The sequence below is a fragment of the Rhinoraja longicauda genome, chromosome 14, assembly GCF_053455715.1.
Source record: "Rhinoraja longicauda isolate Sanriku21f chromosome 14, sRhiLon1.1, whole genome shotgun sequence".
NCBI lineage: Eukaryota > Metazoa > Chordata > Chondrichthyes > Rajiformes > Arhynchobatidae > Rhinoraja > Rhinoraja longicauda.
The window spans coordinates 16,423,664-16,448,154 of record NC_135966.1 but is presented as its reverse complement, the minus strand read 5'-3'; the positions used below and the strand labels follow the sequence as shown (position 1 = coordinate 16,448,154).

The following is a 24,491-nucleotide window of genomic DNA, read 5'->3' as shown; positions in this document are numbered from 1 at the left end:
AACCTAGTAAACCTACGCTGCACGCCCTCAATAGCAAGAATATCCTTCCTCAAATTTGGAGACCAAAACTGTACACAGTACACCAGGTGCGGTCTCACTAGGGCCCTATACAACTGCAGAAGGACTTCTTTGCTCCTATACTCAACTCCTCTGGTTATGAAGGCCAACATTCCATTGGCTTTCTTCACTGCCTATTGTACCTGCATGCTTCCTTTCAGTGACTGATGCACTAGGACACCCAGATCTCGTTGTACTTCCATTTTTCCTAACTTGACACCATTCAGATAATAATCTGCCTTCTTATTCTTACCACCAAAGTAGTACCTGCATTAGCAAATGCAGCAAACCAAACTGAGAAAACATGAAGTGGTTTTTCCCAAGGTCAGTGGCACTGGGAACTAAAAGCCATGCTAGAAGTAATGTATTTTGAACATTATCTATTCATTATAAACAATGTTTTATTTCAGCCTTTTAAACCAACCTGGTTAATTTAGAGAAAATAAACCATGAACCATGGTTTCATTTTTTTCCCTATCAAGATACTTTCTCCCTCCATCTTTCCTTTCCTTCCCTTCCTTCTCCCCTTTTTTCTTTATTGGGGGGGTTATCCTGGAAGAAATCGCCTTCTTGTTATGAATCACCTCTGAAAAATTGCTTGTTTTTTCACTCCAGCTGGTAGGAATATAACAAATAGGCAGCAAAATGTGCAGGCGACGAGACAGGTGATGAAGATGAAAATATTGTCATGTTGTTCCATCACAATATTGAAACACATGACGTTCAAGCAACGTGAAGAGCAAACCCCGCTCCGTTTTGTAAAGAGGGATCACGATAACAATTGGCAGAAGATAGACACAAAATGCTGGAGTAACTCTGGGGGTCAGACAGCATCTCTGGAGAAAAGGAATAGGTGACGCTTTGGGTCGGAGCAGGAAGGATTCTAACCCAAAACGCCACTTATACCTTTTAACTAGACAGATTTCAGGCTTAAGGGCCTGTCCCACTTAAACGATTTTTTAGGCGACTGTCAAAGTCGTAGCAGACTGCCGAAATTTTCTTTTACCCTACGACAATGACCACGACAATGCCGAGTCAGGTCGAGATTACACCGTCTTCGGAAACATCGCAAAATTCCCACGCTTATCAATGCATCTCCGGCGTCCTAATTTTCGCTGAAATCACTGACAAGTCAGTAGTTACTTGAGAGTTTTGAAATATAACATCTTGCCCGGGTTACTTGAAAACCAAGCTTCACGGTAACAGGGCATAAACTGCATTGACTTCCAGTTTACTAATAGCAGTATTAAGAAATTAAATTTTAAAAGTGGTTAAATGGACTTTTGGCCGGAGTGTGGGCATTCTTTGAAAATGTACGGGAGATGCATATCTGGTTTCTGGGTTGCATATCTGGGTTGGGAGCCTACTTTAAATGTAATCGCTGATAAACATAAACATCGCGAAGATTCCCACGCTTACCTGACCATCAAACTGTCGCCTCCAATCTACCTGTCAAATGCCCTGACGGTAAATAAATTGGTTAAACACAAGCATTTTATGGTATTTTGAAATGACTTTACTTATTTTAATATTATGTGCTTCTAAATGCATCTAAGAGAACCTAGCAAACCTGGGGACAGCATGCGACAGCGCCCGCATTAAGCAACGATACCTGGAGACAAGCCAGCTGTCGCTGAGAAATTTCATACCAGTTGATTTCTCAGCGATGCGCCGAGATCCACTACGATTCTTTGAAGACTCCTCACGATCATGCCCGCAACACCCCGGCGAACTGTTGGCGACAGCCTAGTCGCCGGCAGTTGCCTTAAAATCCCTAAGTGGGACAGGCCCTTTATAGACTCAACATTGCATCTGAATGCAGTGATAGAATGTGGATTGTTATGTAGAAAAGCAATGCATGTGCCAGTACATTATGGACTTCCACACCAGGACACAGTGGAACCAAAGAATGGTAAGTGCTGCAGCACACCTCCCACTCAGCTGAACTCAGCATCCCAAATGTACTGGCAGAGCAACCTTAAATACTCCATATCAGTATTTTCATTTTGCTTTGTAAGATCATCTTTAAATGATAAAATTCAGCTCCTGTCAAGATGTCTTGGGGAACCAAAAGGAGAGTTCAATAGGCACACATAATGCAGAGGTCTAAAGGCACCTCAAAACCAGTGCCTGAGACAGAATGTGTTTGAAACATTGAACAGATTAAATTACATTTTTTTAGGCCAAAACAAACAAAATGACCATTGTATAAAACACATTCCATTTTAAGGACCAATACACATTTTCTCAGCCAGATTTGACCTATGAAAACATTCCTCTTGATTTTTACTGTAAATGCACCTCAAACAATTACTCTATAACACAATGACAAAGCCATTTATTTTCCTATCTTTGTAGATATTTTACTTTATTTTTTTAAATTGGTCTTTCTAGTTCTTTACGCTTGAATTCCTATGTGACAAATATGTGTGGGTCAGTGTGCTGCTTTAAATTTCTGACGAGAATTTACCAGTGGCAGTTGTTGGCAAAATTTCTGGACAAGGCAGGACCAGGCTGAGAAGAGAAATGAATTGGCAGCTGAGAGTCAGCAGTCAGAACACTGAGAGGCATAACCGATGCCCCAGATCCACCATTGAATAATGGTTTACTCAACAAACCTCTTTCTTCACACTAATTTCACTGTACCTTAATTGGTACATGTGACAATAAACTGACCTTGAAACTTTGAACAAAAGAACAGAAGTAGGCCATTTCGCCTGTGTTCCATTTTCCTGCCTTTGTTTTGTATCTCCTGGTACTCCTGCACAATGCAAACCCATTGACCTCTCTCTCAAAACTTAACTGGACCAAACACCAACAATTGTTTTGAAAGGACAAATTCCTAATTTCCGTGACTCTTTTCCTGAAAACGAACATCCTGATTTCACTGCTAAATGATTTGTTTTAAGATTATCCTCTGATGTTTCATATTCCCTGGAACAATTTGCCGATAAATTCATGTCAGTTCCGGGTTGAACATTCCCCTCTGATTCCCATCCCCGCTCTTTTCCAAAAACCTTCCAAATAATCTTCCCTTAAGCGACTTGCCGATTTTTGCTCGAAAACTCTAATTGATTCTGTTTTCACTGCTCTTTCAGGCAGTGAATTCCATATCATTTACTTGTCATAGAGGGAGTGCAGTGAAGGCACCAGATTGATTACTGAGATAGCGGGGCTGCCATATAACGAGAGGTTATAATCATAGAGTCATACAGCGTGGAAACAGGCCCAGCTTGCCCACACCGACCAACATGTCCCAGCTACTTTGATAAAAGTTCAGAAGGATAAGATGGTATCTAAATGAAACAGAAAATCCACACAAGACTTGGCCCACTGACTGTGGGGGGGACATTCCCCATGCTGACATGCATGCATTCCCCATGCAAGTTAGTTTCACAGATGTCCTGCTGAGTTTCACTGTTTGTATTACTTGTTATTACCTTTCCCATAGCCAACAATGGATCATTGTCTGCTCCTCCTTTCCTTGATCATTGTTGCTGGCTTTGATCTGTCTTTTTGCATATCTTTCACTAATTTGGTCTATGTCCCTTTTCATATCTCTTGGTTCCCTCTCCCCTGACTCTCAGTCTGAAGAAGGGTCTCGACACAAAATGTCACCTATTCCTTCTATCCAGAGATGCTGCCTGACCTGTTGAGTTACTCCAGCTTTTTGTGTCTATCCCCATGCTGGCATGTCTGGTACGAAGAATCTCAGTCTCAGGTTACAGGTTAGGACTGAGAAGGAATGGGTGACTTTTCGGGTCGATACCTTCTTCAGTCTGAAGAAGGGTCTCGACCCGAAACATCACCCATTCCTTCTCCAGAGATGCTGCCTGTCCCGTTGAGTTACCCCAGCAGTTTGTGTCTATCTTCGGTTTAAACCAGCATTTGCAAATCCTTCCTACACATGACATTAGTTTAGTTTAGTTTATTGTCACATGTCCAGTGAAATGGTTTAGTTGCATGATAACCAATGAGCAGACAGACAATACAAGATTACAATCAAGGCATCTACAATGTACAGATATATGATAAAGGGAATAACGTGAATAATGTTTGGCGCTAAGACTGCACCTGTAAGTCGCACCTGTAACCTGAGACTATTCATATCATATCATATATATACAGTCGGAAACAGGCCTTTTCGGCCCACCAAGTCCGTGCCGCCCAGTGATCCCCGTACATTAACACTATCCTACACCCACTAGGGACAATTTTTACATTTACCCAGCCAATTAACCTACATACCTGTACGTCTTTGGAGTGTGGGAGGAAACCGAAGATCTCGGAGAAAACCCACGCAGGTCACGGGGAGAACGTACAAATTCCTTACAGTGCAGCACCCGTAGTCAGGATCGAACCTGAGTCTCCGGCACTGCATTCGCTGTAAAGCAGCAACTCTACCGCTGCGCTACCGTGCCGCCCTTCTTCACACCAGGCATGTCAAAGCCACATCAGCATCTCTCACAGATGGACGAATGCTAATTATGCTTATACTGTATGGTTAAATTATTTTTCTGCATATCTCTCTTACATCTTCTACTCAAAATGCTATTATCTGTGCCACCTTGTACTTGAACTGTCTGCTCATGAGAAAACCTTCATTTCACCTTAACTAAAGCAATCGTGATCTTCCGAACCTCTATCAAATCACCTTCTGAATCTTCCTTGCCTTAGGGACAATCCCTGCATCCCCAGTGTAACCAGAAATACTGATTCTTCCTGTCATGTTGAGGCACTTTAACTAGAGTCTGTGCAGGAAGGAGGAACATGTAGGTTATGTGCAATCAGAATTTAAATAGAAAAAGTAAACAAACTTAACAAAGTTAACTGTAACGTTGCCATTAATAGTATGAGCGGCAGCTCAGGAAGAGATAATGATGTGCAGTTGCTGCAGGATGTGGGAGCTCAGGCAGCAGATGTTTCTTCTCCAACTGAATCTATTTGAAGTCATGATCTCAGAACCTGAGATGGAGTTGATGATAAGTTGAAGCCTCATGCAATGGAATAAGATGTTGGACTAAGGGGCTGAGATAGCCTTGGCGGTGTTGTGATAGTGGTAGTTTAGGAGGAAGGCCTGCCTGCAACCGGATAATATACGGCATCCTGCTCAAGTCTTATGAAGCAGTTTTCTGTAGGGAGGATGAGGATTATGCAGGGTGACCAAAATGAACATAGTTACAATAAAAGGAAATGCCGAAGTTTAGGATGGACCTGAAATAAGCAGAGGCGATATTATATTCAGTAGTTATCTTTTGCAGTCCATTCAACAAATAATGGCTGAGAAAGCATTAATCTCGTTAGCTGTAAAATGCTTTGGGATATCCTGAAAAGTAGCTTACAGCTGCAAGGCTTTCCTTTCTGTTACTTTTAAATTCTTGTCTATTACATATTTTTTTAACACCTGCCAGCATTATCAACTGGATTGTGTTTAATGGTGTGATGCATGCGGTGCTACATACAACCTTTGCTTTCCATTGCATTTTCCTCAGGGAAATGCACGCACAGTCCAAAGAAGGATCCCGACCCGAAATGTTACCCATCCTTTTTCTCCAGAGAGGCTGCCTGACCCGCTGAGTTACTCCAGCCCTTTGTGTCTATCTGTGGCATAAGCCAGCATCTGCAGTTCTTTGTTTCTCCACTTGGGAAATTGTCCACAGTAATAGGAAAATAACTGCAGATGCTGGTACAAATCGAAGGTATTTATTCACAAAATGCTGGAGTAACTCAGCAAGTCAGGCAGCATCTCAGAAGGAATGGGTGACGTTTCGGGTCGAGACCCTTCTTCAGACTGATGTCAGGAGGGCGGGACAAAGGAAGGATATAGGTGGAGACAGGAAGATAGAGGGAGAACTGGGGAGGGGGAGGGGAAGAGAGGGACAGAGGAATTATCTAAAGTTGGAGAAGTCAATGTTCATACCACTGGGCTGCAAGCTGCCCAGGCGAAATACGAGGTGCTGTTCCTCCAATTTCCGGTGGGCCTGACTATGGCACTGGAGGAGGCCCATGACAGAAAGGTCAGACTGGGAGTGGGAGGGGGAGTTGAAGTGCTCAGCCACCGGGAGATCAGGTTGGTTAGGGTGGACTGAGCGAAGGTGTTGAGCGAAACGATCGCCGAGCCTGTGTTTGGTTTCGCCGATGTAAAGAAGTTGACATCTAGAGCAGCGGATAAAATAGATGCGGTTGGAGGAGGTGCAGGTGAACCTCTGTCTCACCTGGAAAGACTGTTTGGGTCCTTGGATGGAATTGAGGGGGGAGGTAAAGGGACTGGTGTTGCATCTCCTGCGGTTGCAGGGGAAAGTGCCCGGGGATGGGGTGGTTTGGGTGGGAAGGGACGAGTGGACCAGGGAGTTACGGAGGGAACGGTCCTAGTCCTAGTTACATCCTCAAAAAAATCCAGAAGATTAGTCAAGCATGACAGTCAGCATGGATTTATGAAGGGGAAATCATGCTTGACTAATCTTCGGGAATTTTTTGAGGATGTAACTAGGAAAATTGACAGGGGAGAGCCGGTGGATGTGGGGTATCTGGACTTTTAATAAGCCTTTGACAAGCTCCCACACAGAGATTAGTGTGCAAAATTAGAACACATGGTATTGGGGGTAGGGTATTGACATGGATAGAGAATTGATTGGCAGACAGGAAGCAAAGAGTAAGAATTAATGGGTCCTTTTCAGAATGGCAGGCAGTAACTAGTGGGGTGCCGCAAGGCTCGGTGCTGGGACCCCAGTTATTTACAATATATATAACAATATAACAATTCAGAAGAGGGAATTAAATGTGAAATCTCCAAGTTTGAGGATGACACAAAGCTGGGTGGCAGTGTGAGCTGTGATGAGGATGCTATGAGGCTACAGGGCGATTTGGATTGGTAGGGTGAGTGGGCAGATGCATGGTAGATGCAATGTGATGTGGATAAATGTGAGGTTATCCACTTTGGTGGCAAGAACAGGAAGGCAGATTATTATGTGAATCGTGTCAGATTAGGAAAAGGGGAGGTGCAACGAGACCTGGGTGTACTTGTACATCAGTCACTGAAAGTAAGCATGCAGGTACAGCAGGCAGTGAAGAAAGTTAACGGCATGTTGGCCTTCATTGCAAGAGAATTTGAGAAGAAGAGCAAAGAGGTCCTTCTGCAGTTGTACAGGGCCCTGGTGAGACTGCACCTGGAGTATTGTGCGCAATTTTGGTCTCCTAATTTGAGGAAGGACATTATTGCTATTGAGGGAGTGCAGCGTAGGTTTACCAGGTTAATTCCCGGGATGGCGGGACTGACATATGATGAATGAATGGGTCGATAGGGCTTGTATTCACTGGAATTTAGAAGGATGAGAGGGGATCTTATAGGAACATATAATATCCTTAAAGGATTGGACAGGCTAGATGTAGGAAAAATGTTCCCGATGTTGGGGGAGTCCAGAACCAGGGTCCAAATGCGCTGTTATTACAGCTTTAATAATTGACTCAAGCATCTTCCCCACTACCGATGAAAGGCTAACTGGTCTATACAAAAAAACAAGTTATCAGTTTTTGAATAAATGCAAACCTCTAATTAATATTTTAGAGGTGCATGGTAGATGCAGTGTAATGTGGATAAATGTGAGGTTATCCACTTTGGTGGCAAGAACAGGAAGGCTACCTCCTCAGCCCGTTTTGACTTGGTGGGGTACATGTCTCTCTGCTGTAATCTACAATGCTGCAAATTTTGAAAAGAAATCGTCAAGTGTTTTGAAGAAGAAGTTTCTGAAGTCATGCAGTCCACTGCGATCTTGTGTTTATTGCTTCCAATTTTGCAAACTTCCCACAAGCTATCACTTCCCTTGAGAAACGTGGCAAAACATTAGTGAATAACTTACAGGTTTTCAACAAAGTAACTGAACTGTTCTTTCTTTCTCTCTTTCATATCATATCATATCATATATATACAGCCGGAAACAGGCCTTTTAGGCCCTCCAAGTCCGTGCCGCCCAGTGATCCCCGTACATTAACACTATCCTACACCCACTAGGGACAATTTTTACATTTACCCAGCCAATTAACCTACATACCTGTACGTCTTTCTTTTCTTTTTCTTTTTCCTTCTTTTTAACTGGGGTGTGGGGGGAAAGGGGGGTGTGGGAGGGGAGATAATACAGAACAATACATGTATAACCGAATTTATAATGTAGTTATTATTGCTTACTATGAAATGTAACATGTATGAGTTCTGTTAAAACTTAAATAAAAAAATAAAAAAAATTAAAATAAAAATTAAAAAAAGTAACTGACGATATTTGTAAAGTTCCTGGCGATGTAGGTAAAGACATACAAGGGAAATGGGAGAGAGTGATTTTAGATAATTTTAGGTAACAAAGATCTTGAAGAAATACAAAACATAGCTAAAGTTCTCAAAGGTAGTTGTTATGCACAAGATATCGACATGAATATTAAGTCTGTAGCTTGTTTCGGGTATGCACCATTAACCTCAGCTGGGGTAGAAAGAGGTTTTTCACAACTGAAGCATATTCTGTCTGATGGACGGCATAGTTTATAACACCAGATAATTTGAAAAAAGTGCCAGTAATTATGTGCAACTTTGGTCATTTAATGTAGTATACCTTTATATTATAATTTTTACCCATATTTTGGTGGTGGAAATACATGGCTTTTTATGCCTTTTTTAATCAATAAATGACTTTTTCGTGCCTTTTTTGTAATTTTATTATGCCTATTTGCCTGCCTATTTCAGAGATTTTTAGCGCCTAAACATCCTGGCTCTAGTTATGTCACATTAACTATGTGGGCTCAGCCATTGCAGAACTCATGCCTACTTTATGGGATAAAAATGGGATTGAGCATTAGGTCATAAGGTCGTAAGTGATAAGGTCATAAGGATTGAGCATAAGGTCATTCAATCATGGCTGATCTATCTTCCACTCTTCAGCCCATTCTCCTACCTTCTCCCAATAACCTCTGACACATAAGCATGGTGTAAACAGGGAGCTGATGGCCTTTTCCAGATTACTCTTTAATTTCTCGTTGAATAGACGGATTCTCTTCTCTATCTCAGACAGTTTGACAGGCTTAGGTATGACTTCCTTTCAGTTGAATTCAGGTCATGAGGAAGTTGCTGAGGCTCATTTGGGACCAGCAGACTCTGCAAACAGGGGCAGGAGATGGTGCATGGGTGTGCCATTTGGGAGATGGTGATCACCTTGCACCATGCGCACTGAATCTAAGGTTCTCAAAACCTCCATCTCAAATGTTCTTTCTCCAGTCTGAAGGTCATCGGCCATAGATCCCCCTTGATTCAATTCAATGATTTAATGAGTCAAGGATACTTTATTGTCACATGTATCTAGGTACAGTGAAATGCTTTCTTTTGCATACTACCCAGTAAAACCATGCAGCAGACCTCACCATGGCAGTATAAAAGTTACAAATTTCACCAAACAGTCCTATCTACGACCTGCCGCCGCACATGGCAGCAACCCCGCCCCTTCTCCGGGGTCCCCCTTCATTCTCAGTGCCCCACCCCTCCCCCCCGCCAGCTTCCCCCTTCACGCTGGACGCCCCACCCACTGTGTCCCCCTTTGATCTTGGCGCCCCTCCGCCGGCTCCCCCCTTTGTCCTCAGCGGCCCTCCTTGCTCCCCGATGGCCTTCCTCATTCTCGACTATCCCCTCGCTCACCGACGGCCCTCCTCACTCTCCGAGGGGGTGTTACGGCATTTCAAGGAGGACTTGAGAACGTCCTTGAATCTTTTCCTCCAGTCCACCTTATAATCGGTTGCCACGGCGGACGGAGCTCAGATTAGCGTGTTTTGTAAATCTAGTGTCAGGATATGAGGTGGCCTACTGTCATCAACACATTTACACCAACCCTGAGAGTTCCACTCCAACTTTGAAAAAACTCTGTCCCACTTCACAAAAGGAGGGGAAACTGATCCTTCTGGGAAACTTCAATGCCAAGGTCAATGCCAAGGGACACAATCCATTGAAATGCTGAGATTGGCAAGCAGGGGAAATGGAAAGATAATACCTTCCTAAATTGCCTTCTCAGAACTAACAATCCATTCTCGCAAATTGTCAGGTTATATCATCGGTGTGAGGAGCTGACTAAGTTACAAAGTTTATCAGTTGGAGTTCAATGCTCCCACAAATGACATCTCTTAATCTTGTGCAGCTGAGTGTTTATACAGCAGCAGAAAAACTGCCTTCGCCGTTGCTATTCCATTCATGATTTGTACTTCAGTTGACGATAGATTTTTATGATCATAATTGAGTGGTCTTCCGCACACCAGAAGGCACCATTCCAAATATAATAGTTCATGAAGTGTCTGGGTTCACTAATCCAAGTGCTGTGGAATTATAACTGAGGCAAAGTGGGATGGAGACGAGGAAGAGGCAGGAAGAGGAAAAGGATGGACTGCCGCTCCTGACCAATTTCACCAGCAAAACACTGAAAACAGTTGGGCTCCTAATTCACCAAGTTACTGCCCTCAGTTACAAACCAAAACAAATCCAAGACGTTAAGCATCTACTCATATGTATCTCTTAGTGCCTATCTTCTGCACTCCTTTGACTATCCCTTTTGCCTATCCACATTGCTGTTCCAGTGGCTAGTAACTTTCAATGAAGGAAACTGCTGATGACCTCAAATAGCTGTAGGCAGATAATGAAGGGCAGTGCATAGAGCAGAATGCAAGAATGCTGAAGCATTTGCAGTGTTACAGAATTCATTGGCTTCAACCACTCAATGTCATTGAAATTCAGTAGCAGTGCATCCATAGCTCTTGCTGTTGAGCTCCACTATCTTCTCTCATTTCCTTCTGAGTTTAGTTTAGTTTAGTTTAGTTTAGTTTAGTTTAGTTTAGTTTAGTTTAGTGAAACTGCGCAGAAACGGGCCCTTCAGCCCACCGAGTCCGCACCGACCAGCGATCCCTGCACATGAGCACAAACAGCAGGGACAATTTACAATCTTTACCAAAGCCAATTAATCTACAAACCTGTACGTCTCTAGAGTGTGGGAGGAAACCCAGAGCCACCCGGGAAAAAGCAACCATGGGAAGAGCATACAAACTCCGTAAATATAGCACCTGTAGTCAGGATCGAACCTGGGTCTCTGGAACTGTAAGGCAGAGACTCTACCGCTGTACGACCGTGCCGCCCCTACACCATCGTGCCATCTCTCCACTGTGCCTGGAGGGCATTCTGACTGGTGCAGAAACAAAACTCCTCTCCTCTCTACTCCCTGTGCCAAAAATCATGCTTTCTCCTGTTGGTACCATTGTTGAATTTCTCCCTGATCCATGCCCATTGTTGGACCCCTTCCAGAATCTGCTGCAGCTGCAGCATCATTCCTGAATAAGAGTTCAGGTTGATATAGGCAGCATAGGTGAGCTTCCACTCATAACATGGAGCTGTTTGTGGAGATGACAAGCACAGGGGGAGAAGAAGGATAAGCCAACTAAAAGGACAGTTAATTTTGAACACCAACTCATTACAAGGAAGACAACAGCATGAGTGTTGGTATGCTGTTTGCATTGGGTCAAAAGGGCACAGACTAATCAAGTACTGAAATCCCTAAGCTAGTTTTCTGATGCTCATTAGTGTATATGTGAAACTTGTACAGTTTTTGAAATTGATTTAAAGGCCTGCATATGGTTGCCCTATCTCGTAATTGCTGGACTTACCGCTTTGAGTCCTAGTTGCAAAATGTAGGGGCAAACAATCCCACAGAGCTTAGGTCATGCACAGCATTTGTTTGTTCACATGGTTCCTCATGTTGTAAGGGGTTTCAGCGCCGAGCTTTCGCCCGACCTAAGGTCCCCGTGCCTTGCTCTGATCCCTTGACCAGGCCGTGCACACTGGTTCCCCGTGAGTGGTTCGACCCACTCACCCCTTACGGTTCTGGACACTGGACTTAGGTGCAGGAGCTCTTATAGTGCAGAAAAAATTCAACCAGACCAGATTTTAAAACCAGGGTTTAAATGAAAAAGGCTTTTATTCAGCACTTGGGACTATTGTCCATGAATACTTATTATACAGTTCGATAAGACATATCTATAATACACATACCGAATACATGAATATCTTTTATTTATTAATCACAAAACGCACAGTTCACAAGACATATACCCGAATACCCCTTTTCGCTGAAAACTTAAAAGCACACAGTTCCACGAGACATATATCCGAATACCTTCTTCGCTGAATTCTTGAAACACACACAGTTCCACAAAACATATACACGAATACCCTTTTACTTATGAATTCTTAAACACAGTTCTGCAAGACACATACACGACTGTCAGATGGGGAACGCACGACGCATCGCAACCTTGACCAACCCATATTTTAATACACACCCAACGTTTATTCACAACCACCCTCCTCTCTACACTAAACTATGTCCAGGATATGTAGGATTTGAAGTGCATGCTCACCATGGGGTTATTACTGGGGTTACTGGCTGTTCGGTTTTTGCAGTATTTCTTTTCGAGTTGCGTGCCTGTTCCTCTCTCTTGCATCCGTTCTTCTTTCCGTCTTTCTTCTTGACTTCAGTTGACTTCGAACCTGGTTTTCTCTGCGCTTCTTGCCTCCTGTCCGTCTTAACTTTTTCACCCAAAGTAGTGGCCAGTTATACTGTTCCCTGACCCGTCCTATCTCCCGCCAGATCTTGGAATCTCTTTGTTCAAAAGATATGTATGAGGTTTTTCTTCTGATCTGCGCTTATGATCGGGGATACCGGGGATGGCCAGACGGTGTAAATTGGGATTTCATTGTGAGGTGATGGGTGTTAACTGGTTTCCCATCACTTACCAGGTAGTTTTCTATGGGCTATTGTGCCCCCTCACTGAGATGAACTGTTTAGGTCGGCTTGGGGCATTGTGAGTATGCTGATGTCAGCGCCCCAGTGTCTGGACTCCGACCTGGTTTCGTGGGTTTCTGCATGGCCAATACCCATCCTTTGTTCTGGCCATGGCTTTGCAGAAAAACCTAGAGACTGGGATGTAAGGTTTTTACCTTTTGTGGCTGGTCACGAGGTCCTGCAGCCATTTTAGGACCCACAGATTGTGACATCCTTTGTTAATCTGACCGCAGCCTTTCTCCGCTATCAGCCCCAGTCTCTTGTTTAAACTGTCCAAACTGCAGCTCTTTGGTATTGCGTTGCTTTTCAAATGAGGGAAAACTTCTCAAATCTTACATGTTGACAACTAATCAGCATTCATTTTTATGTTTGTTACCAGGATGCTCCTTTGGTGACAGGGAACTAAGAGCTCACACTAAAATCATGAGGGAATAGATGGGGTGAAGGCACAGAGTCTTTTACCCAGAGGACGTAGGTTTAAGTTGAGAGGGGCAAAATTTAATGGGAACCTGAGGGCAGGTTTTTCACTTAGAGGGCGGTAGGTATATGGAACAATCTGCCAGAGAAGGTGGTTGAGACTATCTAAAGTTGGAGAGGTCGATGTTTATACCACTGGGCTGCAATAGGAGGCAATAGGAGGCAATAGGAATAAAGGGGGAGTGGAGAATCCAAAGAATCACATTGCTGACGTCAGCAACATCTGTGACAAAACTCTGGATAACTGATATAAAGGTACCTATTCAAGGAACATGTCAGTCTATGAGACAGTAAACAAATTAGATCTTAATCTTAATCTATAAATGAGGAAGAACTAGTAATAAAAAAACACTAAAATATTTTTGAAAGGAGTAGAGATAACTGGAAAACAGACAAAATCAGAAGGAAATAACATATAACCAGGGGTATGAGGCACATGAGAGGGGGGGAGGGGGGGATAGAGAGAGAGAGAGAGAGAGAGAGAGAGAGAGAGAGAGAGAGAGAGAGAGAGAGAGAGAGAGAGAGAGAGAGAGAGAGAGAGAGAGAGAGAGAGAGAGAGAGAGAGAGAGAGAGAGAGAGAGAGAGAGAGAGAGAGAGAAAAAGAGAGAGAGAGAGAGACAGAGACGGGGTGAGACAGAGATACAGAGAGACAGATAGACAGAGAGAAACAGAAAGAGATCGAGAGAAACAGAAAGAGAGACAGAGAGAGAAAGACAGAGAGAGACAGAAAGAGACAGAGGCAGAGACAAAGAGAGAGAAAGCACAAACAGAGAGAAGAGACCCACTCTGCAACCACTCTGTAACCTCAGTACTCGTGACAATAAACTAAACTAAACTAAACTAAACTAAAACCACTCACAAGATGAGCCTTGGGGGTTGTGAGGAGCAGACGTGACTACTTAACACTACCTTTGCTTCTTTGGATGCAGCTTTCTTACTCAAAACAAACTACACCCTGAATGTGAAACTGGAATTTTAATGGAAGTAGGAAGGCAGTAAATGATTAAAAACCAAAACCTGTCACAAGGAACAATCATAGACATGTGGCAAAAAATATACAAATGGACACAAAGTGCTGGAATAACTCATGCAGCATCTCTGGAGAACATGGATAGGTGATGTTTCGGATCCAGACCCTTCTTCATATTCTGCTTGGGAGTTCATAAGAACTATGAACTATGAACTATGACCATGAACTATGAATGTTTATTGGCCAAGTATGTACACATACAAGGAAAGTGCCTTGGCGCTCCGCTCACAAGTAACAACACGGACATATAGTAAACAATTAAGAATAAAGCATAAAACATTAAAACATTAAGAATACAACATTACAGTTTAAACATGTGAGTGAAGTAAACCAGAACAATTTTACAGAGACATGAGAAAGAAGTGGAAAGAGGATTGGACAAACGTGGAAATCAGTGTGTTGGCTAAACAGTGAGTATTGCTGGGAGGGCAATAGGTTACAGGTGAATGAAGAGAGTCAGAACCCCCAGTGGAAATTCAAAGGAAAGTTGCAATATACTGGAAAGGCCTGAATGACATCAGCAAAGTAATATCATCACATTCCCTTGTGGACAATAATTTGCCAGGAATCGAGCTGTCATGATTGAAAAAAAGCCATCAACAAATAACTACATTATTTGAACAAGGCAGTACAGAGACAAATCAATAAGCATCGAAAATGACATTTGGATATCTTCTCTATTCTTAATTAAGATATGTTAAACTTTCAAACATGTTTTCTTATTTTCCTTCTCATAACATCCTGCAATAGATTATATTTATATATAGATACATTTTTATCTGAGCCTGAAAGCCATTGCAGTTTTGAAGAGATAACATCTGCAGAAATATCCTTGATGCCATTGAAGCATATCAGCCCATGCACGATGCAACCAATCGTTTGGCCAAATAGCTAAATCATTTGCTTAACAGAAAACGAAACAGCTATGTGACCCAAGTGACGAGAATGGATAGTGCTCAAAGCTTTGCTCAACTGATGAATTCTTCTGCCCAAAGAAGTCTGAGTATTCCTATAGATTACGAATGACTACTTAAAGGTATTGTCAAATATTTTAATGTTAAGTTTATAGACATAGACTCAGATGATATTTTATTAAACTACCGTGATGATAACTACTTTAACTCATCAATATTTGTGTATTCTAGAAAAATATGCAAGCAAAGGATAGATTTTGGAATTAAATGTATTTTCTAGGTAACCGGGCTTTTTCTTGTACTAAACGTTATTCTCCTTATCCCGTATCGGTCGGTACACAGTGGACAGCTTGATTGTAATCACGTACAGTCTTTTCACTGACTGGATAGCATGTAACTAAAATGCTTTTCACTGCACCTCGTACGCATGACAATATTAATAAACTAAACTAAGATATGGATATTGGTATTGGTTTCCACATGGAAAAATTGGCATTGGTGATGGAGGTGGTAAAGTGAGGGTAATAAAACAATGCCAGAGGGTCATTTAAAGCTACAAATTCCAAGACTGCTCAGCCATTTTAAAGTGTAGGAAGGAACTGCAGATGTTGGTTTAAACCGAAGATAGACACAAAAAGCTGGAGTAAGTCAGTGGGACAGGCAGCATCTCTGGAGAGAAGGAATGGGTGAAGAAGGGTCTCGACCCGACTCAGACTGAAGAAGGGTCTCGACCTGAAACGTCACCCATTCCTTCTCTACAGAGATGCTGCCTGAGTTATTCCAGCTTTTTGTGTCTATCTTCACCCATTTTAAAGGCTAGTCAGCCAAAGCAGCTGCCTGATTTAATGAATGAATCAAAGTAAGGAGATCCACACTTTGGCTGTTAGATATTTCAGTGAAAGAACTGATCATAACTTGTATTGTGATGATCTAGGTACGGAGGCTCAGCAAAAGTAAGTTTGAATTATTTGTGGAGATGCCTCGAGGAATGGATCTGCTCCTCCCCAACTGAGTGTATGATTAATCACTGTCACAGAACTGCTTCCTCCATGTTACCAAGTATCCCCGGCACTTGTTACTGACCAGTGAAGTCTCATGTTAACCAACCGCAAACTGATGAGTTGCATTCTGCTGTCTATTTGTCTTTCCACGGCTGATGTAAAAGAGATCAGGGTGTCAAAATTAAGGATAGCTCTTTGCCATCTAATATCCATTCCTCTAGGCAACTGGACAAAACTCGCAATTGATCGGTTGAGCATTTGATTAAAATTGTACAGCATTAATGTCTCCCATGTCCTTTAATCATAAAAATCAATTATCTGTAAATTGCAAAAGATCATTTGATGCCAGGTGGTATTTTTTATTTTGCTACCCAAGTTGCGAGTCAAGGTTTCACTTCTGCTTTATAACTGCCTTTCAAATGGTAAACAATACTTATGGATGTAACTGAATTAGTGAGCAGAAACAGCCATCGTTAATATAAACTGTTTTAAAATTTTATTTTAGACTAGACGGGTGTGGACCCGTTGGGTCCAAATCTTTCCTATGGGCCCATCAACCCTCTGTGCAAACTTCTTCTGCGGGCTCGGCAACCCTCCCTCAACTGACGACACTCATCCACTCCATCCCCCCTCAAACCCCCATAAAATTCCCGGGGCCGGGGGGCGGGCGAGGGGGGAGAGGCAGCCAGTCACCGCAGCCCCAGTGCGGCCATCGCGGCGGCCAGCAGCAGGAGAGCTCTCCTTCCCCCCCCCCCCCCCCCCCATTGGCCGCCACTCCCATCACTCGGGCGGGTGGTAGAGACAATCAAATTTGTTAAAGTTTAAAAAGTGAAAATATTTTAAAATATAACAATCATTTTAACCGCAGGCCAATGGTGAGTAAGGTGGGCCTAAAATTGTTGTAACAATATGAGAGTTTTAGGAATATATAAATTATATTGTCCGTGTGCTGTCTTTTCAAGTATTGAAAATGTATTTGCTCTTTTAAATCAAAATAGTAATTTCTCAGCATGTTTTGATGTTAATTTCTCATCATGTTTTAATGTTATAAACACTTAAAAAATGCAACGTTGTGAAGAATTAACATGCTAGGATGGGTAGTGGATTAGTAGATTGGATACAATATAAGAATAAATAATAAGGAAAGAAATATTAGAGAATATGATAAAAGTAGTCAGAAATATAAAAACAGATATAAGACGTGGTTTTTAGATAATTAATAATGTGAAAAGTTCACAAAGTGAGCTCTGGAGTATTAATAATTAAAAACAAAGAGATGACAAATGAATGAAATGGGTGCAGTCTTCACTGTAGAGAACGCAATTAACATTTCAGGGATATCTGTACTTAGAGAATTGAAGGAAGAAAGGAAAGAAGGAAAGCTACAATCAGCAGGGAAATCATCGGTATCCCAAAATGCTGGAGTAACTCAACAGGTCAGGCAGCATCTCAGGAGAAATGGTGGTTTGCACATTGTTGGAGATGCAGGGTGGCAGATCTTTAGGTCCTGAAGGTTTTTATCCTTCCATCTTAGTAGATATGGCTAGTGAGTTAGTTGATGCATTGGCTTTAATTTTCCAAAGTTCCCTGGAATGAGTGAATTTCCATTAAATTGGAAAACAGTAAATGCCACTCTTTTATTCACAAAGGAAGGGTGATCAAAAGCAGGAAACTAGAGGCAGTCAGCTCAACATCTGCCAATGGGGAAAAGGTTAGAAATTATTGTCAACGACCTTATTGCAGGGTAATCAGGCAGAGTCGATGGTGTTTGGAAGGGAAGTCAGATTTTAGTTCTTTAAGGTAATGTTTGAAGAGGACGTACAGAGGCTGAGTGAAGAGAAATAGATGGGTTAAGTGATTGGTCAAAGATCTGAATAATGCCATGTAGGTAAATGTAAAATTGGCACTTTGATTAGAAAAGTGATAAATAATAGCATATTCTTTAAATGCTAAGAGCTTGCAGAGTCCTAAGATGCAAACATGTGTGGGTGTTCCAGTGCTTGATTCGGAAAGGGTTGGTGTACAGGTACAGGAAGTAATTATGTATTACACACTTACTTACACAGAAGTAACAGACAGTTGTTCACTGTCAGGGGAACTAAATGGCAAAAAGACGTCACCCATTCCTTTTCTCCAGAGATGCTGCCTGTCCCGCTCAGTTACTCCAGCATTTTGTGTCTATCTTCGGTTTAAATCTGCAGTTCCTTCCACCATGTAAAAATGATGAGGTTATGTTTCAGTTATATTAGATAATGGTGAGGTCAATCTGGAATTATGTACACAGTATTAACCTCACTATTCAAGAAAGGTTCTTAACATGTTGGAAGATGTTCAGAGGGTTACTAGACAGATATCTGGAATGGGTTAGTTGTCTTGGGGTAAAAAATTGGAAAGGCTAGCTCTCTTACCACTGCAATTTAGAACAGTGTGAAGGGCCTTGTTTGAAACATATTAAATCCCGAAGTGTGTGTTGGCTAGCATTTTGTACATTGATATTAATGATATTTTGGTAGAGGAATATTACTTGAAAGAATGCAAAAGGAATTCACAAATGAGTATAGAACATTCTAAAACGTGTTCCTTAGCATAAGATATCTGCAAAACCATTTCCTTGGAAGAACAGTGAGAATACATTTTATGATTATCTTTTGTCCAGATGGAGAACATTGATCACTACAGTAACATTGACATCAACTACGTTCTCAGCTATCAAGATTTAAACCCTTCAGCTGCTGCTTCACACTTCAGTAAGTGGTTGCAATGATTGTTATTCTCTGAAAGGGGATGTTTCCTTTGTGCTGTACACGGCAAAAATAAAATTACATATTTGAAGATGGGTTTCCCTTCCTATCGAGGGTGAGGATTTCTTGCCAACTGTGGTCAGTCTGAAGAAGGGTCTCGACCCGAAACATCACCCATTCCTTCTCTCCTGAGATGCTGCCTGACCCGCTGAGTTACTCCAGCATTTTGTGTCTACATTCAAGCTGGGGGCAGAGATCATTCGAGTGAAGACAGCTGATAGTTAACAACCTTCCAGGGGAAGCCAGTTGAATAATTGTTCATACCCTCCTCTGCAGCTTAGGAGTTGTGGGATCATACCTTCCTCAATGCTTTCGGCTGATGTAGATCCTATAATGGCAAATAAAAGATGTGTTTGTGTGTTCTAACTGCTGGAACAAGAAAAATGAACCCAGGATGCAAAAATAAATATTTCTATCAAGGTTGTCACTTGCTATGGTGATTTTAATCAATTTTCCACTTTGAGGCTCATTCAAAGAGTGAACAGTCGCTTATTAAACATGATTCCTGTCTAACACTCCACTTCTCAGTATAAATGGAGTAGTGGGGAGACAAATATCAATGCTTTCTGATAAATGTCCAATCCAAATGATCTCCTAAATGATAAGTAACGTTGGTATTTTTTTCATATTTAGCATGTGATCCTTACATTGAAATCATTGAACAACCTAAGCAGGTAAGCTGAAACAAATCATCCAATTATCTTTTTCATTTTACTGGTAACACTAAGATTCAGGCCTCTAGTGTCAGTTGATATTCATCTTGTGGATTGCACAGGTGGTTTTTCATATTATGTTTGACTCTGATACATTGCAGGAAAATTATGAATCTCTGGGAATAGATAGACAGCTATTCAAATTAAGTAAGATGTTTATTTTATTGCTTAATAACGGGCAGCACTTTGGCATAGCGGTAGTGCTACTGTAAGGGCACTGTAAGAAGCAATATTTCAAACAAACCATTGTGAAAATGGCAGAAGTCCCAAATGAAAAATTTAAACAGAGTAAGAGATATTTGTTCATAAAAATAGTAAGAGGTACAAAAGCAAGGGGATTAACATGCAGCTCACTTACAATCCAACTGGATTCCAAAACTTCCTTGAGGAACAGAAAGGCTCATGTCTGAAACTAAACAGGGCGACACAGTGGCACAGCGGGTAGTGCTGCTGACTGTAGGTGTTGTCTGTGTGGATTTTGCATATTCTCCCTGTGACTACGTGGGTTTCCTCCAGGTGCTCCAGTTTCCTCCCACATCCCAAAGACGTGCTGGTTTGTAAGTTAATAAGCGATTCTAAATTACCCCTGGTGCGTAGGGAGTGGATATGAAAGTGTGAATGAGTGATCGATGGCCAGCTTGGATTCAGTGGACCGAAGGGTCTGTTTCTATCCTGTATCTCAATTCAATTAAGTTCAGTGAAAAAAAACAGCATTAGCAAACCCAAGTTTGATATTTTTTAGTTTAGTTTAGTTTAGTTTGGAGATACAGCATGGAAACAGGCCATGCGGTCCACTGAGTCCACACTGACCAATGATCCCCATACACTAATACTATCCTACACACACTAGGGACAATTTACCATTTTACCAAAGCCAATTAACCTACAAACCTGTATGTCTTTGAAGTGTGGGAGGAAACCGGAGCACCCGAAGTACCCAGAGAAAATCCACACAGGTCATAGAGAGAACGTACAAACTCCATACAGAGAGCACCCATAGCCAGAATGAAACCCAGGTCTCTGGTGCTGTAAGGCAGCAACTCTACCCCTGCGCCACCGTGCCGCTGCGATGGTGCCACCCAATGGCCACTGTAATATGTGTTAACTGTTAAATATTTTACAATCACCTGAGAAACACTGTAGTTAGTGCATTGCATTTCTATTTTGAAGCGTGGCTTTCGGTTTCGTTATGGATGTGAAGGACCATCTCATGGAGGCTTACCTGGGGTATCAAGTGAAAAGAACAATAAAACATATCCAGCCGTGAAGGTGGGTAATGTAAACAAAACTATGAACTGACTGTGCGATTAAAACTTCTATGTCTCTTTAAACATTTGGTGTCACAAGATAACTTATAAATATTTAGTTAATTATAACTAAGTAGAAATAATACAATGTATGAGAATTTGGGGCTAATCGTAAACCTTAATTGTGAGATGGGAAGCATAATTAAGTTCCACACAAGATGGATATTCATGTCGCTGCAACACCCACAGAAATTCCACACTCATTGTACTTTGGAGGAATAAAAGGTGATCTTTATTGAAACAGATTCTGCAAATCAGGTTCAGGGGTACGTTTCCCTCTGTGGGAATATAAAGCCAGGGACAGTTTCAGAATAAGAGGTTGCTGATTTAACACAAAATCAAGGAGGCATTTCATAAGTTCATAAACGATAGGAGCAGAATTAGGCATTTTTGTCCCATCAAGTCTACTCCACCGTTCGATCATGGCTGATCTATCTCTCCCTCCTTACCCCATTCTCCTGACCATAACCCGTAACACTTGTACTAATCAAGAATCTATCAATCTCTGCCTAAAAAAGGGCCTCCACAGCCTTTTGTGGCAATGAATTCCACAGTTTCACCACCCTTTGACTAAATAAATTCCTTCTCATCTCCTTCCTGAAGGTACGTTTCTCTCTTCCCTCTGAGGACTATGAACCTTTGGAAATTCCTACCAATGAGTTGTTGAGGCTGAATACTCCTTCTGTACTAATCCCATTGCCCAGCACCTGATCCAGAGTTCTGTAAAATATCACAAGTATTCATTGAAAATCTCCTTTTACGTTTTAGATCAAGTGTTCATCTCGACACTTCTTAAATGCCATCAGCAATCCAGGTTCAACCATTTCTTAGGCAGTGCATTCCAAGTACCTACCACTCTCTGTGAGGAAGGATTCCTCATATCCCCTCTCAATCTCTTCTCCCTTACCCTAACCTGTGAGAACTAATTTGATCTGCCACTGATATGAGGATGCAGTCTAGTCTGTATATACCCCTCATAATTTAAAATACCCCAAACATCTTCACTGATAACCCCCTCCTAGTCTGGAGTGGAAAATGTTAACAGATCTACATTCTCCGGTCTCTGCTCATAATCTACTCCATCCCAGGGAACACCCTGATGAATCTGTTGCAAAGCATCCCCAGCACAATCATATGTTTCCTATATCTTGTTGACTAGAAGTGCAAACAGTACTCCAGCCAAGGTCTGACTAAGATTTTATAAAAATAGAGCACAACCTCCCTACTACTGTATTAAATGTCCTAACTAATGAAGTTCAGTATCTCAGATGCCTTCCTAACTAAATTAACTATTTGCAATGCCATCTTTAAGCCATGGCCTTATTCAACAACAGAGCAGGTTTCAGTAGCAACTCTTGCTCGTAATTCTAATGTTCTTATATATCTCCAAAAAAATTGCAGGCTATTTCAAAACAACCTACAGCACTCTCTTTAAAGACTTATGTTAAAAATGTTTGTATCATTCACACCCCCAGTAGCCTGTCGGTGTCCACTTTAAAAATACATACATTGTCCACCAATTTGCATATACAAGCAGATCTATCCATTTAAGAGGTGAATATTTTGGCGACTCTGTCCAAAGCTACAAAAGAAAATCACAACTGTTAATTGAAAATCTCCCTTTACTTTGCTTCAAGGTTAAACATCCGTGAATAAAATCTGATTTTGATCAATTATTTAATTAAAGTATTTAAGTATTGCATTGTTTTTTCGTGCAGACTTTCAAGAACAGTGGAGAAAATGCATTGAATTTTATGTCATTGGAGAGGAATGAAATTCGATGGATTGTGTAGCTATTGCTGTATAACTATAATTTTATTTCCAGTATATATAACATTTATGTAACTGATAATGCTCTAAATATTTTATGTGGTTAACATATTTATCAATTCCTCTAACTTGAAAATAAAATGGAGGAAAATTGACCTAAGGGTATGTGACTACCTAAAACACCAGTAAAACATTAATAATCTGCTTGGGTAGAAAGGAACAGCACGTTCCATTCAACTGTTCCGAAATTATAGACAATAGACATTAGACAATAGGTGCAGGAGTAGGCCATTCGGCCCTTCGAGCCAACACCGCCATTCAATGTGATCATGGCTGATCATTCTCAATCAGTACCCCGTTCCAGTCTTCTCCCCATACCCCCTGACTCCGCTATCCTTAAGAGCTCTATCTAGCTCTCTCTTGGTGGTTGAATTACTCCAACCACCAGAATTAGTTTGGCATGTGGCTCACCAAGTAATGTTTGCCCCTCCACAGGGACGCCATTTCCACACTCCACTCCAACTCACTAGGCCCCAGTTACTGCACTGCGCTCCAACTTACAAAGACCCGGTTCCCACAATCTCTTCAAACTGGCCAGGACACAGATCCCTATGCTTCTTTCAAACGTGTAGGATTCACATGAAAATGAATTGTGGCAACATGTAACCTCTAGAGGACTATATTAAAAGTGTATTTTGCTCTTAATTGGAATAGCAGGCAATAAATTCTGCCAAGCCAGCACCACAAAATCCGGAGCAAGCTTGGCATGGCAAGCAAGCAAGCAATCTGGATCATTCTGACTTAACTGCATCTAGTCAACATAATACAGGTGGAGCAGCAGAAGCAGGAGTGTTGTGGGGGGGATATTATGTTGTGGAGCTGGTGAGAAGAAAATCAGGAGGCTGAGGATTGAAGTGTGGCGCGGCAACCCCCGTTGGGTGGAAACCTCTCCTGCGGGCCCCCAACCCCACTGAACCGTGGAGCCCTTGCTGGGCGGGGAGTGTCCCCCGGGGTCGTGGGCGGGCGAGGGGGGACAGGGAAAAGCCACTGACCTCGTCCCCGTGCGTCCAGCGCTGCAGGCAGAGGGAGCCGTGGACCCGAAGCCTCTCCTGCAGCTCGACTGCGATTGCGGGGAACGGCTGCGACGGCCATCATGTTGGACCCTCTGCTGCCACCTCTGCCACCGCGCTGCACCATGGGAGGAAGGTCGGGCGTGGTGCACGCCGGGACAGACGCCGGTCCTCCCGCTGGTCCTCCCGCTGGGGGGGGGGGGGGGGGGGTGGGAAGCATTTATTAAAGTTTATTAGGTAAAAGTAACAAAAGTGGATTTATTCAGACCATGGGGGAATGGTGAGTAGGGTGGGCCTAAAATTGTCGCGCTATCGTGTACCGTTTTTTTCTGGATGAAAACCGCACAAAGAAACACACGGGACAAACATACGGGACAAACAAATGGGGAACAAACATACAGGAAGTGGGGAACAAAGAAGATGAGAGTTTTAGTAATATATAGATAGATAGATTATTAATACCTTTTGAAATGCTATTTAAGTTTTAAGATGAAATGTAT

At 42.2% G+C, this 24,491-nt stretch overlaps 1 protein-coding gene across 1 annotated transcript in view; it reads left to right on the top strand.

The window, feature by feature from the left end:
- Positions 1 to 24,491, top strand: part of LOC144599835 (nuclear factor NF-kappa-B p105 subunit-like) — a 53,144-nt gene that overhangs the window by 533 nt on the left and 28,120 nt on the right. The window contains exons 2-4 of the mRNA XM_078411086.1: positions 18,987 to 19,077; positions 19,765 to 19,805; positions 21,015 to 21,113. Coding sequence (XP_078267212.1) covers positions 18,987 to 19,077; positions 19,765 to 19,805; positions 21,015 to 21,113 — 231 coding nt within the window. The remainder of the gene's footprint in view (positions 1 to 18,986; positions 19,078 to 19,764; positions 19,806 to 21,014; positions 21,114 to 24,491) is intronic.